A 20,667-nucleotide genomic window follows, 5' to 3' on the forward strand; every position below is an offset into this window, starting at 1 on the left:
TGATGAGCAGGGCTCTACTTTTGAGTTCTCCCTGCCTGGGCAAAGAGGCCTGACTTGGGTGCCAAGAGCTCAAAACTGAAGCTGCGTGGGCTTGGTAGCTTCTGGGTCACCAGCACATCCAGAGGACATCAGGACCACACATCTCTTCTTTTGCAGGCAATGTGCCATGGCTGCCTTGAGGGATGTCAAGCTGTACCTGACGGAAGAGGCTGGACAGATTGCGGTAAGAACGGAGATGCGCTCCATGGGATTTTGGCAAGTCCCAGTCCTGAATGTCCTGTGCCATTTGCTCTGCAGTTTCTTCCCTGAGGAGGGGGCTCAGTGGGAAACCAGGCACTTGTTGTGCTAACTGAAATCTTTGCTTTTAAAGGTTTTCGATGCCACCAATACCACGCGGGAGAGGAGAGGGATGATCCTAAACTTTGCCAAAGAAAATGGATTTAAGGTTGGTACTGTGGGGCTGATACCTGAATTGCATAGTCCACCTTTAGTGTACTGTTGCTGTATCTTCTTTCACTAACATGTTGTCCTCATGATGCTCCTGTGTAAGGGATATTTCATTGCTGGGTTTGATTAAAAATGTGAAACTCTTCCCTCATTCCTCATAACAAGTCCTGGAGAAGGAAACAATGGGAGTAGGGCAGAGGGAGAGCTCTCTGGGCTAGCAGGGAAGAGGTTGGGTTGGGCAAGAAGCTGGTTGAGTGTTAAAAGCCTTGTTGGCTTTCAGTTGAGGTTTGCTTTGTTTCACAGGTGTTCTTCATTGAATCTGTCTGCAACGATCCCACTGTGGTTGCCACCAATGTTATGGTAAGTGTGGAACTGTCTTGCTTTTGTTTTCCCTCCATAGACAGGTAGGAAGCCTGGTTCTCATGGTGGACTTCAACCACCCTGGTATCTGTTGGAGGGACAACACAGCATGGCACAAGCAATCCAGGAAGTTCCTGGAATGTGTTGATAATAACTTCCTTCCCCAAGAGAGGGGAGCCAACAAGGAGAATGTGCTGTGTTGCACCTTGTTGCCATCAACAAGGAAGGGCTGGTGAGGAATGTGAAGCTCAAGGGGCAGCCTGGGCTGCAGTGACCATGAAATGAGACCTTAGCAGAGCAGACTTTGGCCTCTTCAGGAATATGCTTGATGGAGTACCAGAGGATAAAGCTCTGGAGGAAAGAGGGAACCAAGAAAGCTGGATCATCTCCAAGTTCAGGTGTGATGTGTTACAAACAAAGAAGTCATCAAAAACATCAGGAGGCCTGCATGGATGAACAAGGAGCTCCTAGATTAACACAAAATGGAAACCTACAGAGGATGGAAGCAAGTAGAGGCAGCCTGGGAGGAATACAGAGATTGTTTGAGTAGCTGGGGATCAGGTTAGAAACAATAAAGCCCTGACAGAATTAAATCTGGACAGGGATGTCGGGAACAACAAGAAAAGCTTCTATAGGTACATTTGATGATAAAAGGAAGACTAGGGAAAATGTGGGCCCTCTCCAGAAGGAAATAGGAGACCTGGATACTGGGGATATGGAAAAGGCTGTGGTGCTCAATGACTTTTTGCCTCAGTTTTCACCACCAAGTGCTCCAGCCCACCGATGGAGTTGTAGAAGGCAAAGGCAAGGACTGGAAGAATGAAGTCACCTACTGTGGAAGATCAGGTTTGCGACCATCTAAGGAACCTGAAGGTCTACAAGTCTGTGGGACCTGATGTGATGCATCTGTTGGCCCTGAGGGAACAGGTGGATGAAGTGGGGAAACCACTATCCATCACATTTGAGAAGTCATGGCCATCCGGTGAAGTTCCCACTGACTGGAAAAGGGAGAACATAACCCTCGTTATTAAAAAGAGGAAAAAAAGGAGACTTGGGAAACTGCAGGCTGGTCAGTCTCACTTTGGTGTTTGGCAAGATCATGGATCAGATCCTCCTGAAAGCTATGCTGAGGCACATGGAAAATAAGGAGGTGACTAGAGAGAGCCAGCATGGCTTCACTGAAGGCAAATCGTGCGTGACAGGCAGGGCTTGGTATTGGGACTGGTGCTGTTTAACATCTCTGGTGACATGGACAGTGGGATCGAAGCACCCTCAGCAAGTTTGCCGATGACACCAGGCTGTGTGGTGTGGAGGAAGGGATGCCACCCAGAGGGACCTGGACAGGCTGGAGAAATGGGTCTGTGCCAATCCCATGAAGTTCAAGAAGGCCAAGTGCAAGGTGCTGCACCTGGGGCAGATCAATCCCAAGCACAAGTACAGGCTGGGTGGAGAATGGATCGAGAGCAGCCCTAAGGAGAAAGGGTGCTGGGCTGGGACTGGAGCATGGCTTTTACTCCTGTTGGGAGCTGTTGTCCCAGGGCCAGTGACCAGCTCTTTGAGAGGTTGCACACAGCCTTTTCCATGACGCTAATACAACCCTCAGTTTGCTGCATATTTTTTTTAACTGGATTTTTTTTTTTTGGAGGATTTTAATCCCTTTATTTGGAAACCAATGCTTGAAGGGGGAGAAAATGAATGTGGGATTTTGCTCCATGGGAGTGCTGCAGATGAATGGTGCTCGTAGTGCTGGGATCAGTGTGGAAAATACGCCATGGGCCCTGGATGCTGCCACATGTGTCACTCTGTTGTATTATCCTGTTCGTTTCAGGATTGCCTTTGAAGTTGCTAATATGTAATGCTGCTGTTCAAACCCAAATCTTCAGGGAAAATAGCCTATTAGATTAGTTCAGGGGGAAAAATAGCCTGTTACATTAGTTCAAGCAGAACTCAGTCCATGGGAGTTCTGGATATTCATGTTGCCCATTTGTAGTATCTGTCAGCCCAGTAACTTGCAGCAAATAGTGCACAGAAAGGGTTTGAATGTTGTTATGCAAATATCCTTTTGCTGACCCAGGATAAACATCTTGTCTAAGTTTGTGCACTTTCCATTCTCAGCTTGAATTTAAACCTGATGCGTTTTTTTTTTTTTTTTAACCACAAGGAAGCTCAGTTTTCCCCACTGTGTTGGGTGGTGAGGTGCTACCGTAATTCCTGGGAGAATGGGAGTGGACTGATGCACATCTATACTAACCATGCAATGGTTTATACCAGATTATCTCACTTTATGCTTATTTTTGGGTCTAACTTGCTTCTTTTGTGCCCCATGATAAGTGATGACTGTAAAGTGTCTCAGCTGTTTGCTGAATGCTGGCAGGACTTTGGAATTCGAGATTAGCATTGTTTGGCTGGGAGACCTTCCTGACCTCTCCTTGTGGTGTGTTTTTTTTTTTTTACAGGAAGTCAAATTGTCCAGCCCAGATTACCGGGACTGTAACTCCACTGATGCCATGGAGGACTTCATGAAGAGGATCAACTGTTACCAAGCCAGTTACCAGCCACTAGACCCCGATGACTATGACAGGTAAGAGACTTTGCTGACTTTTGAGCTGGCTTAAACACCCTCCTGCTCCCAGGAGAGAAGCAGTGAAGGATGAAGCTGTAATTCACTTTGTGTTCAAATACCTGACTGTGCTAGAGTAACGTATGACCAAGCCTCACCTCAAAACCAGGCTTTTTCCTTGAAAATGCTGGTTTTCCCCAGCCCTGTGTCAGGGAGTCGGGCACTGAAACTTTCCCAGGCTCTTCTGGGCTCGGATATGCTGTTTTCAACCCTGTTCTGCAGGTCTAAATACAAAGGGTTTGGAAAAGCACTTGAGTTTGAGTGGTTGAGGTGCTTTTGTCGTTGTCCCACTTAAAGGAAGGGATTGGTTGGCTCAGACCACAGGACTGAGCAAACCCTGTGGCTTCTGCCTAGTTGTGTGCCCTGGGAAGACCTTTACTGTCCTGCATGACTCTGCAGGCACCTCCCAGCCTTTCCACTGCTCACAAACACGTCTGTGTGCTCTACCCGGATTATTCCACTCCTGCTGATCCCTGTTGTGGGGAGGAGCATGTTCCCTGTTAGTCCTGTTTAATCCTCTTTACTGCTGCAAGGAGGAATGGCGATTACACTGGTGTTATTCAGCTCTCCGTGAATCCCCACTACCTGTTGGCTTCCTGTTGAAAATAGCCTGCAGGAAATCCTTTTAGCTGGGTGATTATTATGCTGAGGGAGATAAGTCACAAGGCTGTTTCATGAGAATGATGTTTCTTTCTTTCCCTAGGGAACTTTCTCTCATCAAAGTCATTGACGTTGGCCGGCGGTTCCTGGTCAACAGGGTTCAGGATCACATCCAGAGCAGGATTGTTTACTACCTGATGAACATCCACGTCCAGCCCCGTACCATCTATCTCTGTCGGCACGGAGAGAGCGAGTTCAACCTCATGGGCAAGATTGGAGGGGACTCTGGCCTCTCCAACAGGGGCAAGAAGGTGAGGGAGAAGGGGAATACTCCCCTGTGGCTTCAAGGAGGGGTTTGGCTGTAGTAGATGCCATGTGTTGGATGAAGTGTATATTTGATGACAGCTGGGTTGCTCAGGATCCATCCATAGGGCTGGTTAAGTTTGGGCATGACCTCAAAACAAGACTTCCCAGCCATCATTGTTACTTGTAGTCTTGCACATACTTGGGCCTTAGCAGAGATTGGGCTGCAGAAAGCAAATAAGCAGAGCTATGGTTAAGGATGGCCAGGGATTTTCCATAACACTGTGGGAAAGCCCAGGTCATGGTGCTGTTTCCTGAGTGCTGATCTTCCTTGAAGACAATAGGTTGCCTCTTTCTCCTCTGTTTTCTCTCTGTTCTCACACCCCTTCTTGGGGATCATTGCATGTGTGGCTGCTCATCACCTCGGAGCAGAAGACTCATCTGTCTGCTTATGGAGGGCAAAAGCAGACCTGAAGAAGTCAACACTTACTGGGAAGCAGGGAAGAAGGCCCATTGGGAAGCTATGGACCAGGAATCAACCTTTTTTTTTTTTTTTTTTTTTTTTTTATGCCCCACAGTTTGCGCTGGCGCTGAACAAATTTGTAGAAGAGCAGAACCTGAAGGACCTCAAAGTCTGGACCAGCCAACTAAAAAGGACAATCCAAACAGCAGAAGCTCTCCAGTTGCCCTACGAGCAGTGGAAGGCACTCAATGAAATTGATGCTGTGAGTATCTTTGATTGCAGTAGGAAGAGCTGGATCAGGCTGGTTGTTGCTTGACAAGAGAGAGAAATAGCACCAGACTCTTTGCTTCTGCTAAATCTCAGCTGCCATGGGGAGATTTTCCTTCTGTGGGAAAGGGTGATACCTCTGCAGGACTCACCTTTTAGCTTTGATCTTAGTTGTACCTTCTGCAGATTCAAGTGTTGTCTTGAATTATAGAATGGTTTGGGTTGGAGGGGACCTGAAAGACCATCTGTTCCAACCTTGTGCCATGGGCAGGGACATCTTCCACTAGACCAGGTTGCTCCAAGCCCCATCCAGCGTGGTGGATTAAAATGATTTTTGCTTGGAACTGCTCTGTAGCTGAGCACTCATAGGGTTATAGACAATTGCTTTGGAGAAGGTTTTACGTGTTGGCTGTGCTGATGCTTTTTGACCCGAGTATGTCCAGTAACCATGGATGTCCTGTTCTGGCAGGGTGTGTGTGAAGAAATGACGTATGAGGAAATCAGGGAGCAACATCCAGAGGAATTTGCTTTACGTGATCAGGATAAATATTACTACCGTTATCCTTCAGGGGAGGTAAGTCCCCAGGGAGACCTCCAGAGACATGACTTCTGCTTTAAATGTGGCCTTTTTGTCTTCATTCTGTCCTCTAAACTTGAGTAGTGAGTGCTCTAAGAAACTAGAATAGAGAAAAGTCAGGGCTTATATTCACCTCTATGCTGAGCTCTTGTGAAATTGTGGTATGTGAAGATATCACTGAGAAATGCACCACTTAACAAACAGTCCCACTGACTTTACAGCAGATTAGAAGGAAAGGGACTCTGGAGGTTTCTAGTCCAAGTTCCATCATTATATCCACTCAAAGTGTTGTGCTGCCCCAATTTCCTTTTCTGTCATTTCCAAAAAAAGTAATTTTCACCCTGTTCTCAGTATCATTCCCTAAGGGTTGATGGTAACAGCTCTGTTATTAGCAATCTGCTTTCAGCGTGTGACACAATGAGGTGGGAATTTACATCAGTTCTGGATGATACTTTAGGCTGTGAATTGAGCTATTTATCCCCAAATTAAAAGTCATTTGGGAAAATAGACATAGACATTTGGGAAAAATCTTAGATACACTGTCATGAGGATGTTTCCAAACAGAGGAATGTGTGGAGATGTCAGACATCGCCTCTGGGTGTCTGGAGCTCATTCTGGCTGCCTGTCATGGTATTTCAAAACCCTGGCATTTCTCAGGTTGCCCCAGACTTTTCATAACTTAGAAATCCTGTAGAAAAATCAAATTTCAAGATGAGAGAGGGATGCTATCCTGAGAGCCTCTATTGCTTACCTCAATAAAGTCTCCAGTACTGAGATGTGATTCACTGAGATGGGAACAACTTCTTCTCTGATGGAAGAAGTATCTGTGTTCTAGAGTAGACTGAAGATAAGGATTTACTTGTTTTTAGCAGTAATTATGTTAGTTTAGTCAGAGGCATGAAATCAGTAAATGTAACAAGACAAGGAGCATTGCTGCTCCTGAGGTGCTCGTTTCTTTGAGTCTATGCCTCATCTTCCTTCCTGTCTTTTGTCCCAGTCCTACCAGGATCTGGTGCAGCGCCTGGAGCCAGTCATCATGGAGCTGGAGAGGCAAGAGAACGTCCTTGTGATCTGTCACCAGGCTGTCATGCGCTGTCTCCTGGCATACTTCCTGGACAAGAGTGCAGGTGAGCTCCCAGTCTGTGGGAAGAGGATGGACCCTGCTGGAGGAGGGGTGATGGATGCAGCTCCGCGGAGATGTGTTCAGGTCAATGTGGGCCTGGAGCATACATCTTGTTAGGTGTGGGGTGGCCTTGGCTGTTGATAAAGATGCTTTTGGAGAGGAGGTAGGATAACCTTCCTGCTTTGCTGTCTCTGCAGATGAAATGCCCTACCTGAAATGTCCCCTTCACACGGTGTTGAAGCTGACCCCGGTGGCCTACGGTAAGTGGGACCTTCCTACTAAACATGTGGAGAGGTTTGACTTGTACCTCCTCCTGAATCCAGGCTGCCTCTGGGAGAACAGCAGGGATTTGTGGTGAAGCACTGGGCAACACCCTGTACCTTTTGGGTTTGCTGATGGCCTCTCTGTCTCCTTGTGCTCCCCTCTGCAGGCTGCCGGGTGGAATCCATCTCGCTGAACATCGAAGCCGTCAACACCCACAGAGATCGGCCGGAGGTGAGTGTTGCTTTTCCTTGGAGCCATCCCTTGGTGATCCCCTCCTGTCCCCTATGGTCAACTGGCAGTGGGAACACCTGGAGTGGGCATGGGGAGATGGCTCAGCTGGGTGCTTGGAAGTGCTGCTGGTGGAGCATCAGATGGGTTCTTGCTCGGCAAAGTTGTGGCTGGTTCAGGGTTTTCCAAGGGAAAAGGAGCATTGCATGTGCCTGCTTCCCAGTGTGTTTGCCCAGACTAGAGCTGGCCCAGGGAAAGCTCCTCCCTGGTCTTTCCCTTTTACCAGTACAGTCATCCATTCACTGAAGCAAGGAATGGAGCCATGGGTGGAGAAGGTGACTTCTCCCAGGTCTCCCAGTTTTCTGGCAGAGCCTGGGCTCAATGCCCAAAATCTGACTTTGCAGATTTTGATTGTTTGTTTTTGTTTTTTTTTTTTTTCCTTGTATGCCCATGGCACTGTGGGGCTACCAGAATGCCTTTCTGCTGGGTGGGGTGTAGTGGTGCTGGGCTGGGAATGCTGTGGGGAGGAGACCCCTCTTCTGAAAAAATTCCTGTAAGGGCTGGTCTATCTGCCATGTGCTCCAGTGGGAGCTCAGAGGCCAGAGAGTGGGATACCAGCTTGGTGTTGGGTCTGGGTGCCCCGGGGATGTTGTGCCCCTGTCCCAGATGCTGGGACCTTTCCAACTTGTGCTTAGTGGTGATGGAGCCCAACTGGATGCTGGACAGTCGGAGCCATCCTCTTTTGGCCCACGTCTCCTTTCCTTCACTTCCCGACCTTGGCAGGTGGCAGCATCTGGGCCACCTCTCCCTCCCCATGGCTGTAAGGGGGAAGCCAGTCGTTCCCCCTGCCGTGGGGGCCATCAGTGCCCTCCTCCACCACCCTTGCTGGGGGTGGCAGGAGGGCCAAGGGTAGGATGGAGCAAGACACACACGAAGTGCTTGGGTCCCCTGCTCGGCTGTGTCGGCGCTGCCCCTCCATCCCTCCTCGCTTGAGTAGGAGCTTGGCAGTGCCAACCCTTGCTGGCTGCTCTGCTCCCACTTCCCAAGTCTTCCTTATCAGCTTGGGCTGGCTTGTCTTCCCTCTTCTTGCTTTCACACCTCTCCCTGGGCAGAGGGACCGGCTTCCAGGAGGAGACCAGACTGATGAGTGCCTCTCTCTGTCATGCAAAGTCATGCCTTGACTGCTGCTCGGTGTTTTTAGCTATCTGTAGTTACTCCTTTGTGAGCAGAGACTTAGGTGAGGGGAAGGTCTTTTGTGTCTGAGTGCAGGGCACTTTATTTTTGGCCCCTCCCATTCTGTGCTCTTGAACACTTTTGTATCGGGGGTTTTTTTTTATGTGTCCAGAGCCTTTCGTTTGCTCATTGACAGTGATTGTGGGGAAAAACAGAGGCCACTTTAAGAAAAAAAACCAAAACAACCTGCTCCTTTTTTTTTTCCTTTATAACTGTCGCCTTCTTCCCTTTTTTTTTAATTTTACTTTATTTTTTTTTTATATTTACTTTTATTTTCTTTGTCTCACTTTAATTTAGGAAGCAAAGAAGGGACCTAACCCGCTCATGAGACGTAATAGCGTTACCCCTCTAGCAAGCCCAGAGCCCACCAAAAAACCTCGCATCAACAGCTTTGAGGAGCATGTGGCTGTTTCTTCTGCCCTGCCAGGCTGTGTTCCTCAGGAAGTGCCCACGCAGATGCCGGGACAAGTTAGTTGAAATCTCTCTTTTTTTTTTTTTTTTTTTTTTTTTTCTTTTGTTGTTGTTCTTGTTGTTTTATTGTTTGTTGTCCTCCTGTCACTCCTGAAGCTGAGGAACTGCTTGCACTTGTCGCAACCTGTGCTGCTGTCTCTGAGATGCATCTTCCTCCCACGGCTGCTGTCCTTCCCTGCCTTGGGTTGGTCTCAGGAGCGCCCGGCGAAGGGTCCCTGTTGATCCTCTCTTGGGTTTTGAGAGCGTCATGAACTCCCCCCAGTGGGCTGTGTTAATTTAGTGCCTTCACTGTCCAGCATCGTGGTGTCAGACTCCCAGGGAGCTACATTTCTAGAGGGAGCAGGACCAAAGGGCTTGTGCCTTCTCTGTGTGTGCTCGGCTCCAGTGTAGACCTGGGCATTGCAATAAAGCAAATGTTCTTGTGCTTCCCTCGAGACGGAGCTGCCAAGACTCATCTTTGGCTGGAGGGATCTCTTTCCTGGAACAATAGGCAAAATGGACCAAAATTGAGTAGAAGCTTCTTGGTGTGGTGAACCTGAGTTGAAACCCTGTGGGTGGTTGCTGTGGTGCTCACGTACCCTCTGTCACCCACCCGTGAAGAGATCTAGGAAGAGAGACCTTGCTGAATGCACGCTTCTCCAGGAACAAACACCCTTCCCTGAGCTCATAAAGGAACTGGGATGGTACTGGAGAAGCAGCACGGGAGCTGCTTTGCCATGCTGCCCTTCCCACCAGCTGCCTGTTGGATCTCACTGTCTTGCCCAGCCCCTCTTTCTGTTACCTGTGTTGTCTGGTATCCTCTTGCCCCTCCTCAGCCAGATCACGGGCAGGTTAGGAATGGCTCTGTGCTCCCAGATTGCTCTGCTTGGTTGCTGCTTTGCATGAGCCTCCCACCCCAGCAAGCACCAAGTGGGACAGCCCAGCCTGTCTTTCAGCTTTTGGGGTCTGCTTGGGCTGGTTGAGTCTTACACAAACTCTTTGCTGGCTCCGGGTTTGGAAGCTCTGGCTGTCGGGTGCCGTCCGTCGTCCTCTGCCCAGTCTGGCACGGCGTTACTGACACCTCTCTCTCCGTTCTCTCTGTCTCTCTGCAGCCTTTACTAGGGAAGGCATGCCTGTAAGTACCTTCTTGCGTCTTATTCCCCCTTCCAACCCTTTTCCATGTCTCTTGCCATCCCACTGGTTGTTTTGTTGGGAAATCTGACTGGGGTGTGGACTTTTTTGGAGTTAATATTTCTCTGTTTTGAGGGGGATTTGTCTTAGGAAAGGTAAAGAGGAGACCATGGATGTTGTTTTGCCCAACTCCTGAATATCCTAGCTTGGTTAAATGCCCCAAGTTTGTTTTGAAATGAAGCAAGTTATCACTTGCATTCTGTTGATGATACCTACGTTCCCTGGACAGTCATGGGATGGGAGGTACTGTTGGGTTTTCCTGAAGTTGTCTTCTCTGTGATGGCACATTGTGCTGTAGGTGATAGACCTGGATGATCTGTTCTTCCTAAGGGCTCTGAGTTGTGTCTATAAGTGATGGCACCAGAGAAGGTTCTGACCATCTCAGGAGTGTGTCTTCTGGAGCTGGATTGATCCTGGAACCAGGCATCTGCAGTTCTGCAAACCTGGATTTTGGGAACAGTCAACTTAGATGTCATGGGCAGAGTAGATGCAAATTTCCTTCTGTATTAAGAAAGGAAAAAACCTTGAGCATTTAATGCACTAATTATGAGTAATCAAGACTTTGACAGTTTGGCTTAGTGCTGTTAGATCCTTATGTAACAGGGTCGGGACAACTTCTAGGTGAATTTGAAGCCTTTGGACTCAATTTATGCTACATCATTGACTTGAGAGCACAACAGTTGTAGAGATGTGCTCAAATGTCTTCTCAAAGACTGAGAAGACTTTGGGGCTGAGTTGGGACTGGGGTAGTGCCCGGGGGTCTTCTAGAGTAAAAGTTTTTGAAAAAAGGGTAGTTAGGAACATTGCCCTTGGCTTTACTGGTGGTTGGATTGGGGAAGATCATTGTGCTCTTAGGGCCAATGTAGGAATTAAGTTGCTCAGCATGGCTTGTATGCCTGTGCTCCTTTCCTTGCTGCTCATGGGCACAAAAGTCCCTGATGAAATGTCTAGTCTTCTTGGGTTGCTTTGAATGTTTTTTTGGTTTTTTTTTTTTTTGGTTTTTTTTTTGGTCCATCCCTCCATCCACCTCTTCCCCATCCGTATTTCAATAAAAAGCACTGCATGCCTCAGTACTGGCTGGTACACTGAAAACACTCCCTGGTGTTGAATTTGGGGGATGGCTGTGTCAGATTTAGCTGGACCAAGAGCTCTACTGGAGCAGGCAGTGATGGTTACCCATCCCAGGTGTAGGCTGGCAGCGACGAGTTTAAAATCTCCAGCTGCTGGGAGCCTGCCTCCACCTGCTAGTGTGGGACTTGTGGAAAGGCTGCTTTTGTGGGACCCATGAAGACACCCTAAACTAAAGGCTTGGTGACATTCATGCTGTTGTTAACTCTCAGAGGCTGTTTTCTTACATTTGGTCACTCGCTTTGTCCCATCACCACTTGTGTGGGGTCAGGGGAGGTGGAAGGTACCTCATTCCCAATTTACACCATGGGACTGGGTTGGCAGTGAGTGTTTTGTTGCATTAACCTTTGCTATTGGGGTCTTGATTCCCATCCAGGAGGATCAGGGGACACCTGGAAAGGCAGGCAACATGGCTATGGGATTGAGCTGGTTTGGGATTGTGGGACTACCTGCTGTGATGATTTCTTTTCCTTTTGCTTGGTTTGTGATCCAAAGTGCACTTTTTAACAACCACCTGATCCCCTCCCTTCTTCTCCCCTTCACTTTTCATGCTTAAAGAAGACCCGTTTGTCACTTTCTCAAAGTTTTCTCTTTACTAATATTTCCAAGGTAAATGGCTCTGGTGCATGTGGCTTTTCCTGATCCTCCTTCTGTCTCCTTAGATAACAGAGAGAGCAACTCTGCCTTGTAGCATGGCTGGGATTCCTGGTGCTTGTAAGAGGTAGCTTAGGTAGAAAAAGCAAATAAAATAAAAAATACTCCTCAAAAAAATAGAAACCTTCCTAGCTGTTTCCTACTTCTTTTCCCTACCCTGTTTTGTGTAGTTTTGTGAGTTGGGCAGTGTCCTTGTGGTCATCTCCCCTGGGTTTCTCCTTGAGCGGATACTTTCCTTGGGCCTGGTCCTGCTTGTGTTCAGATGATTGTCTCTGGTTTTGTGGTTCCCACCACACACTGGTGGATACCTGTTGTCACCCTGTATCAGGGCTGTGTCTGGAGTGTCTCTAGGGCCCATGAAACCTCATGGGGTTGTCATTGGGGGAGTGTGTGCTCCTGCCATACCAATGGTGGTGGCTGGTCCCCATGCTGGGGACCTCATTGGCATGGCTGGTGGGAGTTGCCTCTTCTTGTCAGTGCCGAGGATGGACAAACAATGACCTTGCCCTTGGCAGGCAGAGGGGACACTGCCCACCCTCAAGGGGAGCAAGAGAGATGTTTAATTGGGCACCTTGACTGAACACCGTGGTCCTCTGTCACCTTGCCTTGCAGGGACCACAGAGCAGCTTCAGAAGTGCGGACCAGGTGGGGTGGGAGGATTGCCTTGGGTTTAGTTCAGTTCTTAGGGTTATCTCTGTCAAATTCCCACCCTGTAGTTAAAGCCAGGCGATGCTTGAGGGGAGAGGTGTGGGTAACCAGCCAGCATATCCTCCCCTCACAGAATCACATAATGTTGTTTGGAAGGGACCCACAAGGATCATCAAGTCCAACTCTTCATCCAGTGCCCCACACAGGGATTGAACTCATGACCTTGATGTTTTCAGTACCGTGTTCCAACCAAATGAGCTGATCTCAGGGTCATCCCTCTCCCTGGGTGGACAGTGTCCTCTCCTCTGTGGCGGATGCTTCCGTAGTGACCCGTCCGTGCTTTGTTACCCTCCGTCCCTGTGTTGACGTGTACGTAGAAGACGCTGCAGGTCTGACCCAAGCACAACCCTCTCAACCCCTTCTCCTTCCCCTCTCGTTTCAGAACATGAACAACTCACAGAAGCCGTCGTGACTCCGTTGGCACTGTCGCGAGGCCGCCGGCGACGCCAGCTTCCCATCCCACTGCCATTCCCGAAGCTTGCTTATCCACCGGTCTCCTCCGAGGGCGACCCTCGGCTGTTCCTGCTCACGCCCGTTCATCCGCAAACCGCTCTGCTGCCGGGGGGAGGGATGCAGGAGAGCGGAGGAGAGCAGCTGAGCTCCCCCCGCGGGTCAGCACCAGCTCTTCAGGCCGCAGCGTTTGCTCTCCTCTCCAGCGTCCTGTAGGGTCGTAGCGAAGCTGTAAAGTGCTTTCTAGCGCACAGGAGTTTTAATTTTTTCCTCTCTAAGCGGTTTTGATCTTCTGTATAGATGATTGGTACCCACTTGTCTGCGGGTGGGGTGTGTATATATGTGGATGGTGCGGGGTTAGTGGAGAAATAGGGGGAAGGGAGGGTGGGCAAAGGGGTTTTGCATTTTTTTTTTTCTTAATTATTATTAATTCTTGGTAAGCCCCTCCCAAGCTGTGCTGCAGTCCTTCACCCACGCTACAGCCTGTCACACACGTCAGCCTGGCTCACCCAGGTCTGCGAGCACCAGGAAGGCAGCTGTGTGAACTCCTTCACTGCTAGGTTTAACTAAAAAACCCCATTCTTTCCTTTTTTCTTTTTTTTTTTTTTTTTTTAATCAGTAACACCTTAAAGGGGTTTGCAGGGAATGTAGGTCTGCTGCCAACACTGGTTACAAGCTGCCTGTAGTGTAGGAGGAACCACACTGCTGGTGGCTTGGGTGATGCTTTCGTCTCGGGGAGCACCCAGGGATGGTCTGAGTTCAGGCGTGGTTGATATTTAGGGGGAGACTGAGCACTGTTTTGAGGTGCTGTGCTGGTACTTCATCTCCCCTTTCCTCTTTCTTGGAGGAAAGAGGAAGTATTGGGAGGGGTTTGAATCCCCAGGCTGAGCTTAGATGCGTTTTGTAGACACACAGGTCTCATGGAGGTGGCCAGAAGTCTGGCCGGGTTGCAGGAGTCCCTGTCTGGCTGCAAAAAGCCACAAGAAGGGACAGTTTTGTCTCTATTCTTTTTTTAATTTTATATATACATGCACATACATGTGTGTGTGTATGTGTATACATAGAAACCGCTTGGTTTTTGCACTTTATTTGTGGCAGGAGCATAACTATTGTATTTTTTTCAAGTCGTGCCCCTTAACAGGGGAAGCCTGAATACAGGCAACTGTTTGGTTTTTTGTTTGTTTTTAATTGTATTTTGCATGCTGGAAAGCTGGGACTACAAAATAATAGTAGTTACAGTGTTCAAGGTGTGTGTGGGGGGGGGGAATGGGGTGAGGTCCTGACTTTGACTCCATCAGCCAAAGTCCCAGTGGTTTGATACAAGAGATTCCTTGTTGGCAGCCTGCCCTAGGCTGAGAGACAGCAGTTAAAAATGGCAATTAACCACTATTGCTTTGTGGAAAAGTCTGTGGATTTTGAAGTTTTTTTTTTTTTTTTAGGGTTTTGGGTTGGGCTTTGGTTTGTTCCCCACCTACGTGCAACATCTCCTCCATCCCCATCTCATGGGTTTTTTTGGCTGGAGGCAGGAGGTGAAGTTAAGCTGCTCCTCCTGCAGCGCTGGACGGAGAGGTCTGGGGAGAAGTTATGACTTTTTTTTTTCGTGTGTGTGTGTGCATGTTTTTGGGGGGTGTTGGTCTGTTTTTCCTTTGGGAAAAGGCGAACCACAGTGCCTAACGCTTCAGCCTCGCGCTTGGAGCGGCACCAACAGCGGGAGGGGGCCAGGACCACGCTCAGCCCGTGTCCTACAGTGCCCTGCCTGTGTGAGCTTGTGCATATGTGTATTATATTCCTGTACAGATGAAACCAAGAACACTTACCCCTACTTCATTCATTTCTTAATAGCCTCATTAAAAGCAACCTCTTTCTCCCTGTGTGCACGGGTGGCATCTGCCCTTTTGGTTTCTCTGCCTTTGAGATAAACGAATGTTTTGGGGAGGTGACTTCACTTGGCTTTTCCAACCTCCTTCCTGGGGAGTTTTATCTCCCACCTCCTGCTGCAAAAAGATAAGCCAGCAAATACAAACATGACGTCTGGCTGCCCTGAGATCAACCCTGTACACATGTAATTCTGCGGATGTTTTGGTGTGTATTTGTGTGTGTGTATATATATATATAAATATATATATATAAAAACAGAAAAAAAATGGCCCTAAACTTTCTTCCTTTGGGAATAATAGATGTCTCAGTAGGTCCATGAAAAAATGAAATTTGAACATGGCATTTTCTCCAGCAATGGGAAAACTGGTCTCTGAGGTCCTCTTGTGCTGGAGGGGTTGGTGGGATGGTGCCATCACACTGCCCCAAAAACTCACTGCCCATTGCTTTTGGTTAACAGCCAAGGCAGGGTGGGAAAGAGGACTTGTCAAACCACACCAGTGATTTCTTCCCCCCTCTTTTCCCCTGGTTTTGTTTTCCTTTGTGATACTTGAATTTATTTTTTTAATTTTTTTTGATAGCAAAGCATTCTTTATTTATTTAATGTATACTGCAAAGCTTGGAGAGAAGGGTGTAGTTACTTGGGGTTATTTTTTTTTTTTTTTGATTTGTGGTATGTTAACTGTTCTGTATATAGGTCTGGAATAATTGCCTGATATAAAGCTGTGCCAGCTTAAAAACAGGGTCTGCCTTTCAGAAATTTGTATATTTTGCAGTTGCTGGACCAATAAAATACCTTGTTGAAGTACAGATGTGTCCTGGTTCTTCCTTGTATTAGGAATTATGCTCTCAGGCCCTAAGGGTCACTGTGTGCCACGCAGTGCTGCCTCACACATATGTTCCTGTGCCTTGTAAATAAAAATTCTCATGAAAGACAAATAGTGGATGCTCCATCTCTGGAAGTGTTCCAGGCTGAGTTGGATGGGGCTTGGAGCATCCTGGTCTAGTGGAAGGTGTCCTGTCTATGGCTCTACCTGCTACATCACCCTTGAGTATGGTGGTGATGTCTTGGAACCTGTCCTGCCTAGATCTTCATCTAGCCTGCAAATTAGACATGAGAGGCATTTATTCAAACCTAGTCTAGTTCTTGAAATCAAATACCTGCTTAAAGTGATTAGGTGCTAAATGAAGGGCTGAGCAAGAGCTGGCCTCTGAGGTCACAGCTGTCTTTGCCCACGAGGCAGGGAAACAGCAAATGCCACCTGCAAGCAAAGTTGTAAAGTTCCCTGCAAAGTTCTGTTTTGGGTTGTTTTTCTTAAATTTTTTATTTCTGGTTCCAGAGAAAGAGTGGGAGAAGGCAGGGAACGGTGTAATTTGACGAGATTTTCTGGAGCACATCTTGGGTGGATTGCTCCAATGTCATTGCAGGCTTGTCCTCCACCAGCAGCTTGTCAGGAGCAAAAGGGGCAAAAAGGTGGAGACCACTGCGTATCCTAGCTCAGCTCTGGGGTTACCTCCTGCTGGCTCCTGTGCAGTCCTTGCTCTGATTTCCCCTCAGGTGTCAGAGCCTGTCAAGCCTTGCTTTGGGCTGCGGCTTGCTGGGATGCACAAGGATCTGTCTTCTCTCTTCTCCTAATTGCTCTGTGCTTCAGAGCCTCTCACCAGGAAGGAGGTTCTCATTTTAAGCTTGATTGAGGCACCTGCAACAATATTTTCTAGGTGAACGTGCAGACATGTGAGACTGGGGTGATGTTCATCCCTGCAACCATCCTGAGGGCAGGGAGGACCCGTTCTTTCTGGGAAATCCGGAAACCACAAGATTTTGAATTTTTTAAATTTTTTTTTCCAATCTCTAGTAGCCCAGCCATCTCCTTGACCCAACCAGAGACAAAACACTTGCCTTATTTTAAGGCAAGGAGCGTAGCCTTGCACCCACCTCACAGGGAGTCTGGCACGAGTGTGGGGGCCCTGATAAGGCCTCCAGCCGAGGTGAGCCGAGGTTACACGTAGCCACAACATCAGTTCAGCTCTCCTGCCTTCCCTGGGGCAGGCAGGGGCTGTTTTGAAGCCATAACAACCTTGTACTTGTGGGGGGAGCACAGGGGGAAGGCTTTGCCTCCCGGAGCGTGGCTGTGGGCAGCGCTTCCAAGGCTGGTCTGCAAGAAAATGCCACCTCCAAAAGGTCTTTTCTCCTCTTTCTATGTGTGTGATGGGGCTTGTATCAAGATGTCCATGCAGGAGAGCCAAGCAAGGAAGGGGAGTCAGTGTCAAAGCCATCTCAGGCAGCATCCTTTATTTTTCTTCCATGTGATACAGTTTCTAGCATCTCAGAGAGGAGAGGTTCCTTGAGGCAGGGCAGCTTTAAAGGTTATACTTGACAGCAGGAACATTTCTCTGCTTCCAGTCAGTCGAGTCCCATTTTTATTAAAATTAAAAAAAAAAATAACCCCCCCGCTCACTGCTGGCAAACAGGGCGAGAGAACTTGTGATTGCTAAAAAAAAAAAAAGAAAAAGGACAACCCAGTCACGCTGGCTGACTCAGCTCTGATTGATGGCTCAGGAATGTGTCTGGGATTAAATAAACCACCACGGGCAAACCTTTACAATGCAACATGTTGGATGAAGCACAGCAGGCACCAGGCTCACCTGCCTCCAACTGGGAAGTGACAGCCCTCATGTCATGGGATTGGAGGGGATTTTTTTCTTTTTTATCCATCTGTGAGGAAAAAAAAGTAAATAAATTGATATTTTTGTGAATTGCTTTGCAAGGGGCTCTAATGGGAATTATTTGCAACAGCTCCAGGTATTCAGATGCATTTGTGCACTTTTGCTACAACCAACACGTCCTGGGAAGGAATATGTTTGTGCTGAAATATAGAGAATTTATTTTACAGCTCTGCACAGAACTGTGTAAATCACAGTCTTGCTGCTCCATGCTAAACTTTGCTAAGTGTCAGGGTCCCTTCCTCACCTCAAGGGTGGGCTCAGAGCCCAGGCTTCGTCCACGGCCACGAGAAAGCTGCGTGGATGTGAGTATTTCACACTTGCATTTCCCTTGCTCATGTGTCCATCTGTGTCTTCTCTGAGGCTAAGGGGTGTAAAGGGGCAGCACCAGTCTTGTCTCCCTGAGCTGTCCTTTCCCCAGGTGTGTAACAGCCTATTCCCATTCCCTGGGTGTGAAAGAGCCCATTTCCATGCCTGGTCAGGCTCAGGGTGGGTCTGGAGGGTGCAAATTCGCTCCTGGTGATTTCATGCCCCAAATAAAACCCTCCTGGTGTGGCTGCCTGAGCCCTTCTCCGACCTCACCCCTGCCCATTGAGGGATCCCCTGACCCTGGCCCTGGCCTTGCTCATCTCAGCAACAGCCATCCAGTCTGCAATTGGACCTGTTCAGATGCTCCTAAGCCCTGTGAGTTGGTCCTGCTGGAGAAACCTCCATCTGCAACCTTTCTGTTACTTGCCCTGACCACAGCAGAGCATCCTCAGCTTGGAACTGCTGCTTGGTTATAGCTGGACAGTGACATATCCCATTGTGGTAGCTCCTTGCAACCTCCTGGATAAATGCACAGAGGGATTTTTTTCATATAACACGTCTTGAGAAATCAGACTGTGTCATTTCCCCAGCCATGTGCTTTTCCTTTCCGATTTCTTCCCTCTTGGGTTATGGCCTGTTTGCCTTGGATGATCTGGACGCTGTTTGCAGAGCTGTTGTTCTCCACAGCTGTGGCAGGACTCAGAGGGGGCCTTGAAGGTTTGGTCAGTTGGCTCTGCTGGGAGTGCTGGTTAGAAAAAGTGAATTGAAACTGAACCTAGTTGTCAGCAATGCTGGAAAATGTTACATCACGTGGATGGAGGAGGAGTGGTAAGAGTCAATATCAAAACAGCATAACCCTAAAGTACCTGATCTAATTGAAGATGTTCCTGCTCATTGCAGGGAAGTTGGACTAGGTGACCTTTAAATGTCCCTTCCAGCCCAAACTGTTCTACAATTCTGTTCTATTATTCAATTCATTTGAAATGAAATTCATTTACAGTTCCTGCATTCACAAAATAGGCCTAATGTCTCATGTTCTGCCTGGAAGTGCCCTGCTTGCTACATCCTGCTGATCCTGGGTCCTGCTCCATGATCCAACCCTAGGACCTGTATCTGGTCTGGGAAGGCCATGGGTGGACCCAATCCTTGCTGCTGCTGGGTCCAGGCTGGGCTCTGTGTCCTGGGAAACCTTCATTGTAAGGGTTGCCCTGTGTTTTCCCTGTTGTCTGATGCTCTGTCCAACATGTGTCGACACAAGACAGAGCAACAGAATATGAAGAAATCACAGAATCGCAGAATGGTTTGGGTTGAAAGGGACCCTAAATAGCACCCAGTTCCAACCCTTGCCATGGGAAGGGACACTTTCCTTTAGAAAGACACTTCCATTATAGCCCCATCCAACCTAACCCTGTACATTTCCAGGGATGGGTCAGCACTTCCAGGGATGGTTCTGAGTGTTGCCAGGGCCTCGATCTCCTGGTAGTCTCTTCCATCATGAGCCACCACTATCCTTTGAGGACCAAGAAACTCAATCCAGCTGCTGATGGCCTAAATCCCTCAAGAAGTCTTCTAAAATGTTACCTTCCACAATCCTAAGGAAAATATAATTTACAACCTGTTAAGACTATGACAAGGTTACTGAGTTTGATGAGCTGCCTGACCAGCCAGATAAAACTCAACTGATGCATCTGTCCACCCAACTTTCTGCACAGTGAGAAGTTCGTTTCTTGCTGATCTGAGACTCAGAGCTACCCCAATCTGAAGGGATGGTGGTAAGACAATGTTCAGGATCCCACAGGTTTTGTGAATTCCTTCTCCCTCTAGTATAAGGTGCAGACTTTGATATTGCACCCACTCTTAGCCAGACACACAGCAAACATTTGGTCTTCTGAGGTGAGTGTTTTTTGTACTGAAATCAATGTTGGTGGCTTGGTGCAGAAGTTAAAAAAGTGGGTGGCAGCAGAGGTTGCTACTAAGAACACCGTTGAATTAGAGCTACAAAGAGAAACAATAATTAAGACCTAACAAATAATTACCATGGTGGAGGGCAGCTCAAGAATGAGCACAGCCCCACATCCAGATATTTCTAGCTGCAAGTCAAACCCCACAATTAAGCTGTGATTTTGGTCATTACGAGGAGGCATTTCCAGAGCTGAGTCTTGCTGTTCACTGCCTTTATCCACCAAAATGACTGGCTGAGCATCAGCAGAAAGAAAACCCAGCATTTTGATAAATGTCATCCAAACCAGACTGGAGAGCCTGTGTTAAATGCCTCCACCAAAGCTGGATGCCAACCTGTGGGCAGAGCTGGAGCTGAAGAGAAGAGAAGGCTTTCTGGCTAGGAGGAGATGTGTTGTTTTAGAGGTTGGTGGTACCTAAAAATACCAGTATCCTCTCTTGGGAGTTCCACCATATGACAGCATGGAGAAGCAAATGTCACCATGCATTTCTCTGCCTCTTGGTCCATCTCTACCCACTCATTACTCCAGGGCACTGATCCATCAGTAAAAAAAGGGGGGAAGGAGGCTGTAGCTCTCACACGGGTACCTGGTCACCTCGTCCACTCCTTGCTTCAAGCACAGTGTCCCCAGGGGTGTCTCCACAGGCAAGTCACACCATTGACCCAGATTTCAGGGGGATGGCACAAGTGTTAATGGCTGATTTCCTTCCTGACTCTCCCACTGGTGGTGCTG

The 20,667-nt window shown here is 48.1% G+C and overlaps 1 protein-coding gene across 5 annotated transcripts in view; it reads left to right on the forward strand.

Annotated features, from left to right (window-relative positions):
* Nucleotides 1–15,751, forward strand: part of PFKFB3 (6-phosphofructo-2-kinase/fructose-2,6-biphosphatase 3) — a 44,417-nt gene extending 28,666 nt beyond the window's left edge. For 2 of the 5 annotated variants that reach the window (XM_018083598.3, XM_018083595.3), the window contains exons 4-16: nucleotides 157–223; nucleotides 371–445; nucleotides 751–807; nucleotides 3,264–3,388; nucleotides 4,131–4,338; nucleotides 4,909–5,055; nucleotides 5,530–5,634; nucleotides 6,635–6,764; nucleotides 6,958–7,020; nucleotides 7,191–7,255; nucleotides 8,783–8,953; nucleotides 10,048–10,070; nucleotides 11,813–15,751. In XM_018083598.3, the coding sequence (XP_017939087.1) occupies nucleotides 157–223; nucleotides 371–445; nucleotides 751–807; nucleotides 3,264–3,388; nucleotides 4,131–4,338; nucleotides 4,909–5,055; nucleotides 5,530–5,634; nucleotides 6,635–6,764; nucleotides 6,958–7,020; nucleotides 7,191–7,255; nucleotides 8,783–8,953; nucleotides 10,048–10,070; nucleotides 11,813–11,867 (1,291 nt within the window). In that variant the 3' untranslated portion in view covers nucleotides 11,868–15,751. The remainder of the gene's footprint in view (nucleotides 1–156; nucleotides 224–370; nucleotides 446–750; nucleotides 808–3,263; nucleotides 3,389–4,130; nucleotides 4,339–4,908; nucleotides 5,056–5,529; nucleotides 5,635–6,634; nucleotides 6,765–6,957; nucleotides 7,021–7,190; nucleotides 7,256–8,782; nucleotides 8,954–10,047; nucleotides 10,071–11,812) is intronic. The other 3 variants (XM_018083597.3, XM_018083596.3, XM_018083599.3) reach the window with 3 other exon arrangements.
* The last annotated feature ends 4,916 nt before the right edge of the window (nucleotides 15,752–20,667 follow it).

This window comes from Manacus vitellinus, unplaced genomic scaffold (genome assembly GCF_001715985.3).
Source record: "Manacus vitellinus isolate BGI_N305 unplaced genomic scaffold, ASM171598v3 scaffold_65_pilon, whole genome shotgun sequence".
Classification (NCBI taxonomy): domain Eukaryota; kingdom Metazoa; phylum Chordata; class Aves; order Passeriformes; family Pipridae; genus Manacus; species Manacus vitellinus.